Source organism: Prosopis cineraria, unplaced genomic scaffold (assembly GCF_029017545.1).
Source record: "Prosopis cineraria cultivar Desert tree isolate PC_DT_omini unplaced genomic scaffold, ASM2901754v1 PC11, whole genome shotgun sequence".
Classification (NCBI taxonomy): Eukaryota; Viridiplantae; Streptophyta; class Magnoliopsida; order Fabales; family Fabaceae; genus Prosopis; species Prosopis cineraria.
In genome coordinates, this window is record NW_026555342.1 from 25,878,338 (window position 1) to 25,899,832 (window position 21,495).

At 33.4% G+C, this 21,495-nt stretch overlaps 1 protein-coding gene across 8 annotated transcripts; it reads left to right on the top strand.

The window, feature by feature from the left end:
• Nucleotides 1-208: 208 nt before the first annotated feature.
• Nucleotides 209-18,080, top strand: LOC129285702 (uncharacterized). Of its 8 annotated transcripts, XM_054921504.1 has the most exons (18): nucleotides 209-1,159; nucleotides 1,937-2,045; nucleotides 3,419-3,482; nucleotides 5,291-8,308; nucleotides 8,704-9,240; nucleotides 9,509-10,120; nucleotides 10,212-10,803; nucleotides 10,902-10,999; nucleotides 11,234-11,320; nucleotides 11,484-11,564; nucleotides 11,963-12,046; nucleotides 12,248-12,328; nucleotides 12,495-12,578; nucleotides 14,496-14,576; nucleotides 14,702-14,788; nucleotides 16,425-16,601; nucleotides 16,703-16,813; nucleotides 16,967-18,080. In XM_054921504.1, the coding sequence occupies exons 4-18, from the start codon at nucleotides 5,291-5,293 to the stop codon at nucleotides 17,837-17,839; spliced, it is 6,603 nt and encodes a 2,200-aa protein (XP_054777479.1). In that variant the 5' UTR covers nucleotides 209-1,159; nucleotides 1,937-2,045; nucleotides 3,419-3,482; the 3' UTR covers nucleotides 17,840-18,080. The 8 variants fall into 8 exon arrangements, with proteins under 8 accessions (XP_054777479.1, XP_054777478.1, XP_054777483.1 ...); XM_054921503.1 differs by lacking the exon at nucleotides 1,937-2,045; XM_054921508.1 differs by lacking the exon at nucleotides 1,937-2,045 and having other exon boundaries at nucleotides 8,704-9,096.
• The last annotated feature ends 3,415 nt before the right edge of the window (nucleotides 18,081-21,495 follow it).

Sequence of the window (21,495 nt, forward strand, 5' to 3'; positions counted from 1 at the left end):
CAGATTGAAAATATATATTAATTTTAATGTTATTATTTTATTATTATATTATATTATAGTTAATAAATTTGTTTAATTATTATATATTATAATTAATAAATTAAGTTATATAATTATTCTAATAGCCGACATTCAAGAGTAAAACAAGGGCTTATATCAAGAGTTTTGGGCGGATGGAGAAAATATCATGTACAGTCTTGATATACAGTACTCACACATGGACCACCCTTTCAAACACATCATTGAATGTTGGAGCCTGCTGTTGAGACGATTGATTGGGGTGAAGAATTGTGAGCAAATACGCTCTCTCAGTTCGCTATTCACTACAGCTTCTGCTTCCTCTCAGCAATTTCAGTGTTCAATCTCAGTCACAACGGTTTCTGTTGATCTTCTTCTTCTTTAGACTCTTGCCTCGCTTCTTCAACACTCTCTCAGATCTACCTTGTCTGCGTTTGGATCCTTCCTTTTGTGTTTTTCTTCACTTATTAACAATTCTTGCTGCTGCTGCTGCTGTTTTTATTTTGCTGATCTTCAGTCACTGTATATTTCGTTGTTGTCCTTCATACATATTCTTGTTCTTCAACACTTCGTGTGCCCTGCTTCTTTGTTTTTGCTTTGTTCCTGTCTCTTTAATCTCCAGAGTCCCATTAATCGTTGTTGTTGTTGTTTTAAGAAAAAAACTTAAAAAAAAAAGGACAATCTGTGTGGTCTGTTTGTATCTCTACTTTGATTTCTATCTAGTTCCTATAATTCTTCTCCTTCTTCATTGAAAAAGGAAAAAAAAAAATGAATTTTCTCGCAAGGATACCTATCCAGTGATTAGAGTTTTGAGCTATCTCTCCATTAATCACTGTCGTCCTGTTATTGTTCTTCTTTATTCTAAAAGAAAAGAAAAGAAAAGAAAATACAAATTGTGTGGTCTACTTTTGAGTCCCAATATGTGTTGATATTTCTCTTCAGTTACTTTCAGTTTCCGTTGTTCATCTTTTGGTTCTTGTTCCTCCTAAAGAAAAAAATCCCTGTCAAATGTCTTCATTTTTACCGTTCAAAGTTAAAAAAAAAAAAAATACAGAGAACCCAGTAAAGGACCCCAAAAAAAGGAGAAGGAGAAAGGAGGCATTCCCGGAAGAAGCATAGTGGAAAAGCATTGAAACTTGAGGTATGTATATCTGTGTTCTGCTCTGCAATGCAAGCGGTAGGGCTGTGCAAAAGTCTCGATTTTGTTCGGTCTGGTTCGACCCATGAAAATCTGGTCTTGTCCAGATGTTGGTCCTATAGAATCAAAAAGATAGGATTGATTTTTTGAGTAAGACCAGACTAGAGACCAAACATGTGGATTAAGTGGTTCGGTTTGATCCTATATAATTATTTTAATATAATTAAAATTAATTTATAAATTATTAATTAATAAGCCTTAGAAAAAAAAGTTTTAATCTTGCCTTGTACTTTGCACTGATCGAAAAAAAAAAACCTTAATACTGTTACTCAACAGCACTTAGCATCTCAGCCACTCACTCAACTTTGCTCTCATTCTCAATTTCTTCAGTGCACCAAAGCTCTAGCCCTTGCCTTGTACTTTGCACTCTGATCTTGATCTGTTTGAACTTTGAAGGAATATGTTTGTGGGTTAATTTTTATTACTTCTGTTCTTGCTAATTTTTTTCATCTGATCTATTTTCGGTCTTTCCTCTAATTTTTTATTGAAGTTATGTATTTAAATCATTTGGAGTTTGGACTTGGTTTTAGAAATTATTATGGATTTATTATGATTATAAGTGTTTTTATTATCTTAATTGAGTTTGTTAAGTTGAAATAAATTATTGGTCATCATAGAGAAAAAAGAAAAAAAAAAGGCTAACTGAGTATTGGACTAACAGGACCAGTCTCTTAGTCCTATAGACCAAGTTCAGTCTTGGTAATCTCCGAATTTTCACAGGACCAGACCGGATTATGGGTTACTTAAGCCAGTCCTTTTCATGAAAAGGATCAGACTCCGGGTTAGGTTAAAGTCCAGTCCCATCCAGTCTTTTGTGCAGTCATAGCAAGTGAGTTATGAATTTAGATTATTACTTTATTTTGAAATTGAGTAACTGACACGCACTGATTAAAAGAGTAAAATAAAAAAAGATAATTTTAAAATTAGTTTATTTATTATTATATTTTTCAAAACATCTTGTATAATGCGCGTTAATTCACTCCAAAAAATATATAATATAAAATGTGTATAAGTTTTATATAGCATAAGATGGGTTGTCATAAATTACCCAAAATCTAATTTTTATAAATTGAGAAAATTTTTTTGCATAAACCCCGTAAAGCACGTCATCCGTATTTAGGTATAACAGAAACTGTCACAGGATCAATAGTAAATAATGATTGGCTAAAAAATATAGGACAATGTTTTAAAATTCTATTTAATCTTAAATATTAGACAAAGATATACTCTGTTTTTTTTTTTTAAGTGAATACTCCCTCTGTTTTCAATTATAATAAAAACCGTTATATGCTTCCTTTTTTTATAATTAAAATTACACATTCCAAAAAGTATTTTATTACATTTTTTTTTCAAATTGCTCCTATAAAGTCAAAGTTTATTTTTAGGCGACATATTTATTTTATTAATTATGGAGATAATTTAGTCAAAACTTTTTAATTTCATATATAATTATTAGGGTAAGATTTATGTTTTTAAACTTATATATTTAATATTCTTTTATCTAATCAAATTAAGACAGTCGAATTTTAATGTGTTAATAATATTCTCTCCGTTTAAAAATGTAAGACATTTTTAACTGAATCTTATCCCCAATAAAGTGATCACCTATTTTCAAACTAACATTATTTTTTTTTCATATTTACCCTTATTAAATATCCTATAATAAATATAAAGTTACTGTCAATAGGGACGCTTTTGGAAAAAAAAATTACATCTCAAAAGACTAAAAATATCATATATTTTTTAATATCCAACTATTCAAAAAATGTCTTACATTTTTTAATAGAGGGAGTATTAATAATAAGAAATTGTTATAGAATCTTTAAAAGATACACTTGTCATGATTTAATTAAAAATAAACATGTTAAATTTTCCAGAAAAAATAAATAAACATTTTAAATATATAAAGTTAAGTATATATAAGTTTTTTCTTAATTATTATTCTTAATCAACTTCCTAAAACTAGGAGTTTGTTTTTTTTTTCTTATATTTAAAAACAGATTAGTAATAGTCAACTTTTTTTTTTTCAATGATTACCCTTCTTTTAATCCCACCAAGTTGTTTGCAAACTTGTAATTTCCAGGCACGTTTAATTATAAAATTTAAATTTCGTGAAAGTATAATAAAATTTAAAAAATTTAAATATTTTTTTTTACAAGTTTATGAATATTGATTCCTGAACTTTTTTTCCCCTTTGATTAGGGGAAAATCAAGAAGCAAGAAAGAGAGCCCTCCGATCAAAGACATTGAAATATTTGGACAAGAGGTAAGTATAGAGTTTCGTGATATTAATATTATGATATGATCTCTCCAATAAACCATTGAAATTAAATATTACATTATCCTATTTTTATTATGAAACCATTTCCTATAGTATTTAATACAAAACTCTCCATCTAAATTATTATTCTTTTTCTTAAATGTCATATACTTTAATATTTTGTAACTAATTAAATAGCATCCTAAATAGGTGAGGATGGGAGATATAACGCCCTTCACTACAGGTTAAAAGCAAGACAATCCAACAACACACAATCTAACAAACAAAGGCAAACATCTCACGTCAAATAAAGACCCAGAATCATTTACGAGGCTAGGATTGTGTCCTGAATTTCAAACTTTGTTTTCTAAAACAATCATTATAACGAAAGGGGTTTTTAACTATGGTGACAAGCCAAAGAATGCAAATTCAATTGTAACAAAAGATCAATCATATCCATGCATAAACAAGGTTACGAATCATCCGTAATCAAGCTAGAATCAATTCTATCGTACCACTAATAACATCCATCCAATCACAGAGCAACAAGGTTAATAGTTACTACAAAAAGTTAGTCTGGCCAGCATCATGCCTAGAGATCAAGAAACCACACACAAGCAAACGATCATCAAGAGCATTAGAGTGTTGCATTTCATAGTATGTCATTGAAATATTACCAGGAATTTAATAAACGAGCATTACAAAGCTACTAAATGCTTCTTTCATTGATTGATCCTTGAATGAAGTGCGAAAAGACCTCTACACAGGTGCTTTCCCTTGATCGCTGCAATCCGCACCTGAAATTGTTGAAATGGGGAAGTGAGATACAAATTCCTAGTAACTGGTACTTCTAGTCTAAACAAGAGTGCATAAACAACAATCTTAAATACAATTGCAGTAAAGCTTAGTTAAAAGTAAAACATGATGCATAAGAGTTTGAATTTGAAAGTATTGCCACCCAACTTCCACACTGCCCTCCAAAGCCCCCAACCGCGGTACAGGGAGCACCCACGCATGCCACCTTCTGCAGCCTCCAGAATGGTTTAGGATCCACAAACAAATCATGAGTGACAAGGATTGCAGCCACTTCCACAATCCCAAACTATCAAGTGTTTCTACAGTCTCCCATGCTTCTTTTCAATGAACACAAGTTTAAAGAGAGAATTATCTCAAAAGAGTAGCGTATTAAAAAGAAGAGCTTTTTATACTTGTAAACCATGCTTTTTATACTTGTAAACCATGCAATCTCTTATGAGGCTCTCGCATATGGAACTCATAACAATGCATCTTTGTTCAGGAACCAAGATCAACCTATTAAGAGAAAAATCCTCTTACACTTCTAAGCTATAAATCACACTTTTTGTGAAGTTTTCTGATATAAAACTTATAACAATGCACCTCGATTTAAGAATGAATACCTACCAGCCAAAACCCTACACCTACTTGTCGAAATTCTATCAATATTATGAGTACAAGTGCAAAAGAGAGTTCATCTCAAAATACTAACTTGTTAGGAGAAAAAGCCTCTTACGCTTATAAGTTATAAACCACATTTCCCTAGCAAAGTTCTTTAATGCAGGACTCATAACACTGTATCATTGTAAATTTCATTGACGATGGATTTTGTCATTCAAAATAAAAAGGCTTTAATTATTTTGCACTATATGAATAAGATTTTGAATGCTATGATTTCTTTTGTATGCTATTGAAATCTTAGATCCTAGTAAGTGTGCACCTAGGCATCACTATGTAGTATTTTTTTTGTTTTTTGTTTTTTTGTTTTTGGGTAAATGTAATCTCATTATGATTGACAGATGGCGGAAATCGGTGCCAGCGCTATTGCAACAAAGTGTACAGATATATTGGTAGATAAAGTAATGAAGGAACTTCCATACTTGTGTTGTTACGAGAGTTATGCTGATGACTTTGAACAGAAAAAAAGACAATTGTCAGCCGCAGTGAAGAGGATGGACATAAAGATAAAAGAAGCCAAAACAAGAAACGAGACTCAAATTGACCCTGTAGTTAAGCATTGGGTTCAAAGAGCTGAAAAACTTAGTCAACAAGAACCAAGCCCAAAAAAATGGTTTGGTTGCTTTTCCCAATGTTCATTGGCCAAGGAATTAGAGCGCATGACGCGAGAGATTCCAATAATAATGGAGAAAGTCGAGAACTTCTCTCAAGTTGCTTATTCAGCCGAACGTCCGGGCATGGAATTCTACTCACAAGAGTTTATGCATTTTAAAAGTAGAGACTCGATATTTGAACAACTTAGGGAGGAATTGAAAGATGGCAATAAATGTAGGATTGGATTGCAAGCAATGGGAGGATCAGGGAAAACCACAATGGCAAAAGCAGTTGGTAAGGAAGTTGAGAATTCAAAGGCATTTGATAAAGTCATCTTTATTGAAGTGCCCAACCCTGTTGATGAAAAAAAGATTCGAGATGAGATTGCGAAGAAGTTGGATATGCAGTTAGAGGATGAGAAGAAATTCACACATGCAGAACAAATATGGATTAGAATTGCCAACGCTGGAAATTTACTCATAATTCTTGATGATGTCTGGAAAGAGCTCAATCTTGAGAATATAGGGATTCACCATGGCATCCATACCCAGGGCCGTTGTTGTATTTTGCTAACCACACGTTATGATAATATTTGTAGGAGCATGAAATGCCAAAAGACCATTAAACTAGGGGTCTTACCTGAGGAAGATGCAGTGGATCTTTTCCTATCTCATGCCAGTGAGAGTGGAAATGATTGTCGTGATAGATTGAAGGTGGCAGCATCAAAAATTGTGAACAAATGTGGAATGTTACCCATTATAGTTGTGGCAGTAGCAAAAACCTTGAGAAACCAGGATCCAAGAGAATGGGAGGAAGCTTTTGCAGCAACAGAAAAGGATGCATCCTTAAGGCATGGGAATGCTGATGAAGAAGCAAAGAAGTTTTATAATTCTTTGAGATTGAGTTTCAAGCATCTAGCTGCAGGAGCCCAAGATCTCTTCCAGATATGTTCTATATTCCCAAGAGCTTATGAAATACCTATAGAGCTTCTAAGCAAAATTGCTATAGGTTCGGGACTTTGTGGAAATGATGACAGCTACTATATAGCAAGAAGTCAAGTGCTTTCAATAAAAACCACACTCGTCGGTTCTGCTTTATTGTTGACTGCTCGAGAAGGATGTGTAAAAATGCATGACGTGATTCGTGATGTAGCCCAACAGATAGCACATGAAAAGGTTCAAGAAATCATGGATCCGGAGACAAAATTGAGGGAGAATGTCAAATATTCATCTTGGATCATAAAGGACTTTTCCAACTATTTAAAGGGTAGCAATCTTGAGGTTCTTCTAGTATGGGTAAATGCAAATGGTTCTTTGGAAGTCCGAGATGCATTCTTTGATGGCATAAAGGGACTTAGAGTTTTGCTTTTGTATTCAAAGATTAAGTATGGGAGAACTTTGGCCTCGTCACTGCCAAAATCCATTCAATCTCTAGAAAATATTCAGACACTATGCCTAACAAATTGGAAGTTAGGTGATATATCTATTTTGCAAAACCTAAAAAAACTCCAGGCTCTTGAATTGACTAATTGTTCAATTATTGAATTGCCAACTGATGTCAGCCAACTAGAGAAATTGAGATTGCTAGGCTTGGTACGTTGTTTAGTGGAAAGGAATAATCCATTTGAAGTGATTGAAAGATGCTCGAAGTTAGAAGTATTGTATTATCTTTCAAATGATGTCAATCTTAACATTAATGCAAAGCCTTCTAAAATTACAGTTCTTCAAGAATTTGGAATATATCATATAGAAGGCCGCTCCTCTTGGTGTTCTTTTCAATTGGATGGTTCAATAAAAAGATATTTCAATCCAACCAAGTTAAAAGGGATATTGTCTGAAAGCACAATAAAATCCTTGGCAGCAAGAGCAGAGATTCTTGAGTTAACAGAATGTGATGAAACAAGATGGACAAATCTCATTCCGGATATGGTTCAAATAAAAGAAGGAGGCATGAATGACTTAATTAGGCTTTGTTTGAGATCTTGGCCTGCAATACAATGCCTAATCTATACAAATGGCATTCGATCTAATGCAATTATCTTCTCCAATTTAGTTGAGCTACGACTTAAAGAGATGCATATGAGGGAATTATGTCATGGTGATTATCCTAATAGCTTTCTCAAGCAACTCGAGAAGCTAGACTTAAGTCGTTGTGTTGAACTAGAAGGTACATTATTTAAGAGCAAGCTAGAGCTTGGTAATCTCAAGTCTATAGAAATAGATGATTGTTCAATGACATGTCTTTTCCATCCATCCACAGCTCAGAGTCTAAAGCAATTAAAAAATGTGTACATAAGCGGATGTTCTAAGCTAGAATGCCTAATAAGTGATGAGAGATCAGCAGAGCTGCAGAAGGAGGATGATCATCAAGATCCTAATCAAGAGAATCAAGACCCAATGCTCCCGAAATTGAAGTTTCTCAAGATTCAAAATTGTCAAGGACTAGAAGTCATATTGCCAATTTGTTCTCATAAAGACCTTCCATTACTAGAAAGCATGAAAATCCACGGGTGTAATGAGCTAAAATACATATTTGGGCAATGTCTAGAGGAGGGAGGACTGAATCAAGTGGAAAAAGAAATCATGCTCCCATTACTAAAAGAAATAGAAATTGCAAATGTACCGAAATTCATCAACATATATCAAGACTATGATCCCCTTCAGCCTTCCCAAGTGAAAAAATCATGGGGCCCTATATGCTGTTTTTGGTCAAAATCAAGTGCCTCAAGTGTAGATGCCAAGGCCACTCAGCTGGACCACACGCAGGTACTTATCTCTCACTCTTTTTTGACGCTATGGTTCGTTTCATTAGGAATTGATAGAGAATGCATGTTGGTTTGCAATATAGTATCTGAAATGTCGTACATGCAAAGTAATTTCTGCATCTAAATTTTCAAATTAAAATAAAATAACAGAAAATTTTCAATTATATTTTCTAATTTAAATTACTTTTATATAGAAAATTAGCATTTTATATATAAATATTAGATAGGTTAGATTTTTCTTCTAGACTATCAAAAAAAAAAAAAAACATTCTCCTCTATTTTTTCTTTCGCCTTGCATACTCTTCGCAGACAAAAAGTACTTTTCTAACTCTGCAATAGAACATATGAACACATACTTTTTTAATTTGGGAAACATCTCACGTTTGTGTAATACAGGTGTTAAAGGAGAAACATGTCGTGAATAGAGCTCATGGGCTTTTTACACCACCATTATACCCGTACAAATTTTTGAAAATCATAAAGATAGAGGGATTTTCTGAGTTAAAGGCACTCTTTATATTATCAGCTGCCTCATCATTGAAATTGCTGGAAAAATTGCAAGTAATAAGGTGTGGTGCGCTTGAGCAGATAGTAATAGACGAGAGGCATGGTCATGATCGCACGAATGACAGCTCTATCTTTCCCAACTTACAGCGGATTGAAGTCACCAAAGCTGAAGAGTTGAAATATGTGTTTGGAAAATGTCATTTTGGTCAGCAGCATAATGTTCATATGGACCTTAATCTCCTAGCTCTGAAAGAACTGTACCTTGATGATGTCCCAAACATGGTTAGTATTTGCTCCGAAAACTATTACGTGGAAGCATTATCTCTACAAGATATTAGATTGGAAAAATGTCCACAACTTCCCTTAAAAACTGTTATAGATCTATCAGTTGATGTGCGAAAAGGACAAGATCTGTTGAGGAGAAAGGTAAGCATATTTCCAACTTGATTTTCTAGTCTAAGATTGATTGCTTCAAAACAATCTTAAATACTGACATAGCTTATGACACAAGTGATATTTCCTCACGCAATTTCAAACACAGGTATCAATGTAGATAAACTTTAATATATTTTTAAGCATGAAATTTTGCTTCATGTAAGTTTCATTGATTTATTTTTTTTTTAAGCCAAACACTTTTCATTTATTTAAGTATTTAAAATGCTGAAAACTTATCACATGTTTCTGTATAATTCAGGCACCAAAGTCGAAGTCTATTCCCAGTACAACTCATGAATATTTTACACCAATTTCATATCAATGCAATTTAAGAGAGATTGAGATAATGGGCTTTCCTAACTTAACATCACTCTTTACCCTATCTATTGCCTCGTCACTGAAATTGTTGGAAGAATTGGAAGTCACAGAGTGTGATGCATTGGAGCACATAGTAACATTCCAGGGGCATGGTCATGATCATTTAAATGTGGGCTCCATCTTTCCCAAATTACGATGTGTTGATGTTCGTAGTTGTAACCATTTGGAATATATATTTCCAGCATTTTATTCAAAAGACTTTAAGGATTTGGAATCTGTGGACATTAGGAAGGCTCAAAGGTTGAAATATGTGTTTGGAAAATGCCATGTTGATCAAAATCATAGCGATAAGATTGAACTAAATCTCCCTGCTCTAAAAGATCTATGCCTAAGAGATGTACCCAATATGCTTCATATTTGCACTGAAAACTATCATGTGAAGGCATTATATGTAGAAGATATCAGTTTGGGAGAATGTCCGCAACTTCTCATACAAACTTTTAAAGATTTCTTGGAAGGCGGACATAAAAGACAAGATTTCTCGAGGAAAAAGGTATACCTATTTCCAACATATTTTTCTGTTATATATGATTGATCTCATAAAAAGAATCTTTAGTACTGACGTATCTCAATCATATTTACAGGCATTATCTCTCAAGCAGAAAAGTAAGCCTCTTCCCGACTTGCAAGAGGTGCCTGATTTTAGGGATATAAGTGAGGGGTCTAAAAATTATCAGAGCTTTCGAAATCTCTCCACGCTAAAACTCAAAGGATGCAGACAATTGAAATTTCTACTGTCTACATCTATCTCAAGAAACATGCCAAAGTTGAGCAGCCTAATCATATCAAACTGTGAAGAGCTCGTGAGCATCATTGAGGATGAAGAGAATGGGACAAGGAGAGAATGTTTCCCAGAGCTACGTAGAATCAAAGTGAAGCATTGCAAGAAATTGAAATGCCTATTCTCCATCTCCAAATGTGGCAAGCTTCCACAGCTCATGTTCTTGAACATAGAAGATGCCCCTGATCTTGGGCAAGTATTTGGATGGGAGCAGGGCACACCACAAGAGCCGGTCATGAAGGATGTGCTTCCAAAACTATTTGCATTAAGACTGATAAATCTACCAACTCTTCATACTATCTGCCAAGGAATTGATTTTCAAAGTGTGAAAGTCCGTCTTGTGCATCATTGTCCCAATATTGCTTTAACTTCAGCTAATGCCAGCTCCCGTGAATGTAAGTATCCACACACACACACACACACACACAGTTAATCACAATTGCTAACTGCTATCATTTGTTCTCATGATAATGAAATTGTTTTGTTTGGGCAGTATTTGATGTTCATAGAACATTACGAAATGATCTGACAAACTTTGTAGATGAAGACTACTACTCCTACACATCTGAGATTTTGAACTGGGCTTTCAAGGTCAGTACCAAACTTGCTAAAATAACATAATTTCATGGAAGTGAAAATAAACAAGGGACAGGGAACCGAAAATGATAATTTTCACACCAAACTTTGATAAAATATATCAAGTTGATCAATTCATAAACAAAAATGTGCCTTGCTACTAATTTTGGTAGAAATCAATGGATCAACCACTTTTTTCTACCTTTATTAGTGACTTGAACTTATGATTTTCTTTATATCTTTGTTTAGAGAGAAGAAGAAGAAGAATCAAAGGAAGCTCCTGAGAGAGACAAGACAACATCAGAACAGAGCAATAGTTCTCTGGAATTAGCAAATGTATATGCATTATACTTCTCTTAATTATTGTGATCTTCCATTGTTCCAAATTTTGGGATGATGTCAATATTTCTAGAAACTATTTTTTGGTTGGCTAAGATTTATAAAGTTTATGAGATTTCAACTCATTTTATCTCTTTTTATATGTTTTGTGATTGTTTAGAGTGAAGAGGCATCCAAGGAGATTGCTGAAAATGACTCCACAGTACACAAACAGAACAGTAGTTTATCAAATTCGACTGAGGTAAACATTGTGCTTCATTGTAAACAAAGCAGCCTCATAAACCAACAAATGGTTTCTCGCTCAATAAATAATGTATGATATGCTTGTTAACGAATTGAATTATTTAGCAACTCATTCCTCAACAAATACTTTTCTAATAGTGCAACAACTTCATCATCTGATTAAAATATTGAGGGTCATTCCTCAACAAATACTTTCACTTGTATTTTCATTGAACTTCTATCGACCATTTAGCAATGTGGAAGTGGAAATAAATTGAGGTTTTACAATTAGTAGGAAGATGACTTTATTTCAAATCTATGATTCCTATTTTTATTAGTGACGTACTCTAGCTTTTATTTTCCTACTTGTTGAGTGGATAACTATTTTACTTCTTTATATCTACTATTATTGTTCAGATTGAAGAAAAAGGACCGCAAGAGGCTATTAGAAAAGACTCTACAATGCCAAATCAGAACAATGGTTCACCAAATTTGGCAAATGTACGTATATTATACTTTAGTATAATCAACTAGACTTAAAGAAACCAACTAACGGTTTCTCTTTTACCTTATTGGCCTATTTATTTGTTCAAAATAAATCAAGAATTTTTTATTTTGTGCACTAAGATACATTATGGTTATTAATAACTTGACAACTCGATTTATCTTTATATATATATATATATATATATTGTCGTATAGAGTGAAGAAATGTCAAGGGACATTCCTGAAAAAGACTCCGAAACAGACAAACAGACTGGTAAATTACCAAATTTAACGAAGGTATGTAAATTATGCTTTTCAATAATAACATAAACTCAAATGAACAAACAGTTTCTACTATAATTAATAAATGATGATATTCTTCTTTATTTTTTTTTTGGCCAAATATTCTTCTTGATTAATTTAACTTCTTTAGCAACATATTCATGTTTTCTGAGCTATGCAGAATACAGAAGCATCAACGAACAATGAAATTGTTGAACAGCTTTCTAGTTCAAATACAACAACTCTATCTTCTAGTTCAGATTTGGTAAGGTTCATTTCTCAACAAATACATTAGTAGATTTATTGAGCAGAAACTATTAATAAAAATTATTTTGTTTTATCTATAAGAATGGGTAGGAGCCTTTGATGCACTTGGTTATCGAAGTTGACGATGACAATACTCAAATTAAAACAGAGTTAAAAACACATCAGAAGGTTTTCTTTCCGCAAACATGCTAAATTTATAGTGTACCAAAAAACAGCAGCAAATGAACTTGTTAAGCAAGTCCTCTCTGATATGGATTCAATTTACATGCTAAATGACGTAACTTTATAATTCTTTTTGCATATTCATGTTCATTTAGGAAGATTTCGTTCACAAATTAGGAAGCCATGAGTGAAGGAATCTTATTATATATTAACAAGCTCAAGCACATATATGTATACATTCCAATGATTCACACAAAGTTAACAAAAGAGGGGAGGAACGTTTCACTGATAGTAGTCAGTGTTCACTTGAGTTTCATGGGAAGCTCCTGAGGAATGAGATTTTAACTTATACGTAGAAGAAGAATGGAAAAAGGGTCTCTATTGCGGCAGGTTGTAGAAATATATGTTCTCAGGAATAGTGAGGGTCAATGTTTATGCGGATTTGTGTTAAATATTGGTAGAGGAAGCAGCTTCCATGTAGATGCCTTTACAAATTGAATCTCCTCGAGGAACTATCACCATTTTTATCTGGAAAAAAAAAATTACCTATAAGCAGTCATTTGAATATTCATGTTCATGAAGGATAAGTTAGTTGGCAGAAGAAAAGATAAGAATGAAACAATCATGATTTATAAGCAAGAAATGGTATAAAGACCACAAGTGGTTATTGAAAATGACTCAACAATGTCGTAACATAACAATGCGAGCACAAGCTCAAAGAGAAAGCCCATCCTGAAAGACAAACCTATTGAGTGGGAGAGCCTCTCATACTTATAAATCTCATACCACTTGTGAGGCTCCCTGATGTGGGAATAGTGATAATGCTACCCTATTGAGAGTCGACACCCTTGGCGGCTCCACTCTACGATACTTTACTTGGCCTTTTGCCTGTCATAACCCTTTGTGGATAGTCCTTTCCATGACACCGGCCTCTTAATGAAAGCATCAATGTGACAAGTATAAGTCTAAAGGGAAAGTTCATCTCAAAAGACTAGTCCGATTGAATGGGAGAGCCCTTTGAACTTATAAACATCACACCCCTTATGAGGCTCTTCGATGTGAGATTCGTGACAATGCTACCCTATCAAGAGCCCACATCCCCAGTGGCTGCACTCCACAGAACTTCACTTGGCCCCCTGCTAATCAAAACCCACATCGGTGATTGCACATAATATGAGCATCAAAATTAGGGCTGGCATTTTCACGAGTCTCACATCAAGAAGCCTCACAAGTGGTGTGAAGAGCTCCCTTACCTAATAGGTTAATCTTTTGGGATAGGTTATTTCTTTGGACTTGTGCTCGTTACATTGATGCTTTTATTGAAAGGCCGTGTCATGGAAATGGATACCTACAGATGATTCTGGTTAGCAGGAAGCCTAGTGAAGTGCTATGGAGTAGAGCCGCTAGGTTTGTCAGTTCTTGATGGGGTGATATTGTCATGAGTGCCACAATGGGGAGCCTCACAAGTGGTGTGAGATTTATAAATTTAAAGAGCTCTCTCATCCAATCAGATTAATCTTTTAGGATGAGCTCTCCCTTTAAGTTTGTGCTTGTCACAAAAATATATAGGTATGTTATACTTTTCTATAAGCAAGTAGACTGAAGATAACAACTAATGATTTCTCTATTGGCTTATCGTCTCATTCATAAATGAATAAAGATTTTCTGTTTTGAGCTAAGATTTATTAAGGTATTATTATTAATACCTTCAAAACTCATTTTATCTTCTTTTTATATCTTTGTTGTTTTTTAGAGTGAAGAAACACCAAAGGAGATCATTGAAAAAGACTTCACAACACAAAAACAGAGTAGTAAGTTGCCACATATGAAAGAGGTATTTACATTATGCTTCTATAATAACAAACTCAAACAATCGGTAGTTTCTCCCTAATCAATAAATGTTATTCTTCTTGATTGATTTAACTTCTTTAGCTATTTCTTCATACTTTATGGGTGCAGAATACAAAAGCATCGACCAACGAAATTATTGAAGAACAACATTATTGTAAACATGCAGCAGAAAATCCATCATCTAATTCAGATAGGGTAACCATCATTTCTTTTAGGCATCATTTGTTGAACATTTCCAATTAAGTAGTAATATGTAGAAGCCAAAACATCTCAATAGTAATGATTTATTTTTTATATACAAGAGCTGGTACGACCCTCTAATGCACTTGGTTATGAAAGTTGACTTTTATGGCAAACTAATTAGAAGAGACTCAAGCAACCAACAAATGGTTTTTTGTCCATTAGTATATTGTGAGCTTATGGAGTACTAAACCAGAAGCAAATGAACAGCATGTACAGGTTCCTTTTTTATGATACAACAACAACAACAACAACAACAAGCCTTTATCCCACTAGGTGGGGTCGGCTACATGGATTGCAAGACGCCATTGTGCTCTATCATTTATCAAGCTTTTAGGAATATTATTAATTAAGAGATCGCGTTCAACAACTTCAAAGAGTGTTCTCTTAGGCCTTCCTCTACCTCTCTTAATCGGACTCAAAGTTATATGTTCCACTCTTCTCACTGGTGCCTCCCTTGGTCTTCTTTGTACATGCCCAAACCATCATCAAATTATGATAACTCCATCGTCTACTTCAGATATTTTAGAGAGCAAATCTCCAGCGAACTCCTTCACTTGTACATTAATTGAGCTCCTTTCAGTTAATTAGTATAAGAATTTATAGGATCCTCTAATGCACCACTTGGTTTTATATTACAAATTTAGCTATTAAAGGATATAATTTCTAGATAGATGGCACTGAAAGTAATCAAATTCAACACTAAATTACTACTCTTTGCTAAGAAACAGATTGCTGAGGAAACTATGAGGCTGAGCATTCAAGGAGGTTTTAAATTAAATAAAGCTAGAAAAACTGATCAAATCATGAATTCAGAATCACGCATCACACCACAAACAATATCTGCTGTTCCATCAGAAAATAAATCTCTAGATGTGAGAATATGGTCCTTCTTGATATGGGCTGAATTTATGATAAATAGCATAACCTTATGTTGCTTTTTGCATATTTATGCTCATTTAGCTAGGAGAATTTGGTTTGCCATGAAGCCAAAAGTGAAAGAATCATAGTAGGTCAACCAGCTCTACCACATATAGGATCTGATAATGATTTTAATGATTTGAAAAATGTCAACAAATGAGGGGAGGAGCATTTCATTGATAGTCCAAGTTTGCTTAAGCATCCATGGAAAGCTCCTATGGGAGGAGTTGTTAATAAAAGATAGAAAGAGGTACGTGGAAGACTCTAATGTTGGTAGGTTGTGGAGCTATTCCTAGGAGTTTGTGAGGGTGAGTGTTTGGGTAGATTCAGGCCAAATAGAAGGAGTTTATGAAAAATGAGGTATTCTCAAGTATGCATAAAGAGGCTTAGAAGTTTGTCTTCCATCCTTTTAGGGATATGCCTAAAGAGTAAAGAGGTTGAGAAAAGATTGTCCTAGAGGATTGAGGGTTTGAGTTAGTCTTATTGTAAGATGGTGTATGTTTCAACATTTGTAACTCAAAAACTTATTCCGTACTAACAATGTCAAATCCATGCATATTAACTTCTACCAATGTAGGCTTGTTTCATTCTTTTTTGCTCTAATGTATGTATGTTTGCATTATGCTTGTATTCATGTATTATATTGTTGCTTATTCATTCCTTTGCTTAGGAGTCATGTGCTGAGGAATCAATGGATGATAAAGAAGCACTTGAAGAAGGTATAAGCCCTAATGGAGCTCCTCAAAGAGTTATAGCAAAAGCTACCAAGGAATGTTGTTCTAAAGAGACACCAAGGAAAGCTGCATTCACAATTCCTCCTCCCACTTCAAAAATGACCTTTCCACTGGTAAATTATTACCTTTCCATTCCTCTCCTTTGACTTGAGCAATAATATTGGGATCTTATTGATTTTCATTGAGTTTAATTTTTCTTACTACATGGTCTTAGATCCCTTCAATCTCTACTCCTGAGAAACCCCAAGTAGTAACTTCATCAGCTACTTACAAAGAACCAAAGAGCTCACAGTCAAACCAATCTGTAACTTCTGAATTTCCAGAAGTAAGTCCTTCATATATTGAATTAGTTTCAGGTTGTCATTTTTTCCTTCAAATTTTTTCTGCTAATTCTAAAATTTGAACAAGATATTACAATTAGTAAACATTTTTTTATTGGTAAGAATGATGTTTATGTCTTATTGATTATCCAACCCAGGATGAAATCATGGTCAATGATGAGAAGACTTTGACTGATGAAGAAATTAAGATTGACCAGAAGCAGCCTCAACAATGTGAAGAACATGATCTGATGATGCTATTCAAAATAATGAAGGAAAGTGCTGATACAGAAGTTGACATGTCTTATGTATCTAAAATCATTGCTGATCTCAAAGATAATAACGAGGCAAGTAAGGCCCTTACTGACTTGGAAGCCTCATTGAAGATGAGTCTTAATGAAATAGCTACATCAGAAGGAAACAGACTTCGTCTTGAGAATTCTCTCAGCATCTTGTCCTCCCATTGCTTTGAAGATGGACCTCCCTCTTATGGCCTTCAAGCTACAATTCACTCCCTGCAGCAAGAAATCCGATATGTTCTATCTTCCTTCAACCTAGCCTATGCCACCATTGAATCATTCAATGAGCTTGAACAAAAGGAGAAGCATATGATTGAACAACGCTCACTGCGAGAGGAAGCAGCCAAAACTCTTTTATCTGACATTAACAAGGCCAAGAATTCTATTGCTGAAGCTAAGAATTCTATGGTTAAGGGTCAATTGAAGGAAGCAGAGTTGAAGGAGCAGATCTCTAAGTTGCGAGCTGAGCTGCATGACAAAGAAAAAGAAATTGAAGAGTGTGAGAGGAAGTTGTTATCTCTTCAAGAGCAAGAGAAGAAGAGTGTTTATGACACCATAGGATTCATAATGGAGTTTGAGGCACTGAAGAAAGAGAAGTCTCACATGGTGGTGGAAGACCAAATAAATGCAAGGCAACAGCTGGAAGATATAGACACTAAGTGGTCTTCTTGTCTATCCAATTTGAAGAAAGCCACAATGCTACTAGGAGTTCATCTCAAGCAGAAGATTTGATTGTCGATAATTGTTAAATTTCTTGAAAACTTCATAAAGTATTTAGAGTAGTGTAGTCAAATTTGTTAGCTGGGCCGTATCATTGTAGTGATCTTCACTATATGTTGGTATACAAAGTGAGTAGTGGTTGAGTTTTTATCCAAAAAAAAAAGGAAGGAAAAAAAAAAAGAATAGGGTGCGTGGCTGATAAATGTTGAAGACTTATTTGTATATATTGATTAGATTACAGTGGAGTTCTTTTTGGACTAGGTCCCGTGGTTTTTATTTCTCACATTGAGGGAGTTTTCCTCGTTAAAAAAAATTGTACCTTTTTCTGACAATTTTTTTTTCTAAACACACTTTCAGACTTTGGAATGGGAAAAAAGAAATATAAATGAGGGAAAATTAGAGGAGAAAATAGAGGGAAAAAACTTTTTTCTCACCTTTATTTTTTCCTCTCGGGGAGGAGAAAAACTAACGGGTCAGTATAGCATTTGATGGAAAGGAAAATGTGGTTATTGATTGGTCAAAATGGAAAACTATTTCAGTTATGAAGAAGTCCACAAACTCAATAGCCTTGAGTAAACTCGAGTTTTGAAAATTGGCAAGCAAAAGTTGAAGGGCGAATTTTTCAGTCACACCAAGTTCAAACTAATCTCCTCAACAAAAAATACACATATAGTGGATGCATGAGATCGCAAAGGAAAACAAATAACAAAGTGAAATGGATGATGTGCAGATCTGATAAATTAAGCAAAATATCGGTTTCAACTCTAAGCCGTTTTGCATCCACACAATTATGAATAGGCTTGATTTATATAGCTATGTTGCGTAATTTGGAAGATGATAAGTGGAGTCCTTGTTGATAGTTGATTGTCTTGAATTATCACAAGAAGCTGTAAAAACAGAAAAAAGCTATCTTCATGGCATAGCTTTCACACTTTTACACAAAAACCACCTAATTAAACCATGAACCCAGGGTATAGGGGAGATAATTTTTTTGGGAAAATGAATTTTGAAAAATGACAATTAAAGACCCTATAAGATCATTAATTACAATTAAAAATCTTGAATTATTGAAAGCTCAATAATAATGAACTATAGTCCTTACTTGAAATTAAAAATATATAAGTTTGAAAAAATGCCCTCGAGTAGATGAACAAAATAATTGAATAGGTCTCACTTGAAAAATTAATAAAAGACACTATTAAAATTACTATTATGGATTAAGACTATAATTAATCTCAATTGAAAAAATTAAGATCCGAACTTGAAAATGAGTTGTTTCTCAGTATGAAATTAATATGAAAAATTGACAGTTAGGTCCTAAAAGGTTGAATTAATATAATAGTTTTGGGCAAAATTTTCTAAAAATAAATTGTAAATATTAATTCAAACAATTACAAATGTAAATTCTTGTTACAATCTAAGAGTTATATTTGATGCTTAAATTTCAACTTATTCAAAAAAATTGTCGAGGACTTAACTATTATTAATTTAAAGTTTTGGAGCTAATTGTTATTCGTCCTAAATATAATGCTGTTAACAGAGGAAGTGGACCAAGAAAGAATCGAAGCTAATATTCTATGCTCTTCACATTGAGAATTTTCTTCCCAGCTGAACTTGAGAAAGGTCGGATGATCATAAAGATAAATATGAAGTCACTTTATTTCCTGAGTTGATAATCAAAGCTAAAACGTAACCAACATTATTGTTAATGGTTTTGTCGTGAAGAGAAAGGAGCCTAGAAATTAAACAGACACATCATTGCATTCAATTGTATGCTTTCTCTTCTTTTCATGGTTATTATTTTTCCGTTTGTGCTCATCACACATCAATAAAATATGTGTTTGTGCCATCCCCTTTTTCATGCGTTTCACGTCGCTCTCGTCTGTATGAAAGCAAGTATACTTTTTGCAAAACAAGTACCCATTAAAGGTTCTCATGTTTTTAAGTGAGAAGTTGTTAAAGAGTGAGAGGACGTAATTTAATAATAACTAGACAGTTTCCATACATTGCATGAGTTGAAATTAAAAAATTTAAAACAAATATAATTGATATCATTGATATTGATACATATGATATGGCTAAATTTTTGGGAGTTCTTTTATAAATCTATAAGCATGATCGTGCATTGCATGAGTATACACATAAATACGATCTGTGTATTCATGACATTACAATTTCTCTTCATAAGTGAAAACCTGTTTTAAATTGAAATGCCTTTCCTTATAATGCCCAATCGTAAGTGAATTCACTATTAATGTTCTTATGAAGGACACCATGGTAATGGACCCAGTAAAAGGAAATTCATCCCAAAGGCCGTCATTCAAGCATGACGAAGTCAAGCTCTTGAATTCTTCAAGAAGTATGTGGATGAACCGGACATCCTCTCCCTGACATTGACCAAACTCTCCACCATTGACAACAAACCCACTTAGGAGAATGGTTGATAAATCATTAATTAGGGTATATAAGATTAGGAGATGCAAATATATTCCTGTATTGGGAACATAAACTCTCTAGTGGGAATGGAGAATATGAGAAACAACATAGTTAATGCTCCCATGATAGATGATTCAGGGAAAATTTAAAATAGAATTTAATGCTTCCATCCTGTGAAAAGATAAAAATTAATTTAAATAAAATGAAAATAAATTAAGCTTTGTCAACCAATAAAAAATATTTAATCAAATCACCAATGAAATAGTAATATTAATATTAGACAAAAATTAAATTGATCATCTCGTGAAAAGAGAAAAATCAATTAAATAAATGAAAAAACAAACTAAATTCTGTTAGCCAATCAAAAAAAATATTCAATCACATCTAAATTGATTGTTCCGTGAAAAGATAAAAATCAATTAAAATAAATAAAAATAAATTAAATTCTGTCACCCAATAAAAAAAATTCAATCACATCTAAATTGATCATCCCGTAAAAATAAAAATCAATTAAAATAAATAAAAAATAAATTAAATTATACCAACTAATAAAAAAAATATTCAATCACATCAACCAATGAAATAATAATATTAATATTAGATTAAAATTAAATTGATTATACAAAAATTAATTAACCAATGGGAGGGGATAATTAACATTATACCAAAGTATGTTGACCAATGGGAGATAAGAGATTGGTGTATAATTAATTAACCAATGGGAGAGGATAATTAACATTATACCAAAGTATGTTGACCAATGACAGAGAAGAGATTTGTAATCTATTACTTTCATTCTACAAGATTTGTAGATATACATTGATGATATGATATCTAGTCTCAACTCTCAAATTAAAAGTCAGAAAAAATGAGTATATTGTAGGAAAGAATGACTTGGAAAACCATATCAAATAATTCTTTTTTCATTTAAAAATCCCCCCAAATAATAATAGTTAACCCGGATGGTGTTTTCAGTATTTGGTGATGAACTCATTGAGCGATTTTGCAATCGACTTAGAGAGAAGCAAAATTATTTCATACACCATTTTCATTTTGTCGTTGGTGGTCTTGCAATTCATCCACTACATCATATAGAGTTCACTCCCCAATCATGCATACATGACTGGCCAAGTTGTAAGGATGAATATTTCTTCAAGATCATATCTGTTCATGAATTAAGACGAGAATGGTGACTAGAGATTCGTGTTTGTGGTTAGCATCTATGTACTAAA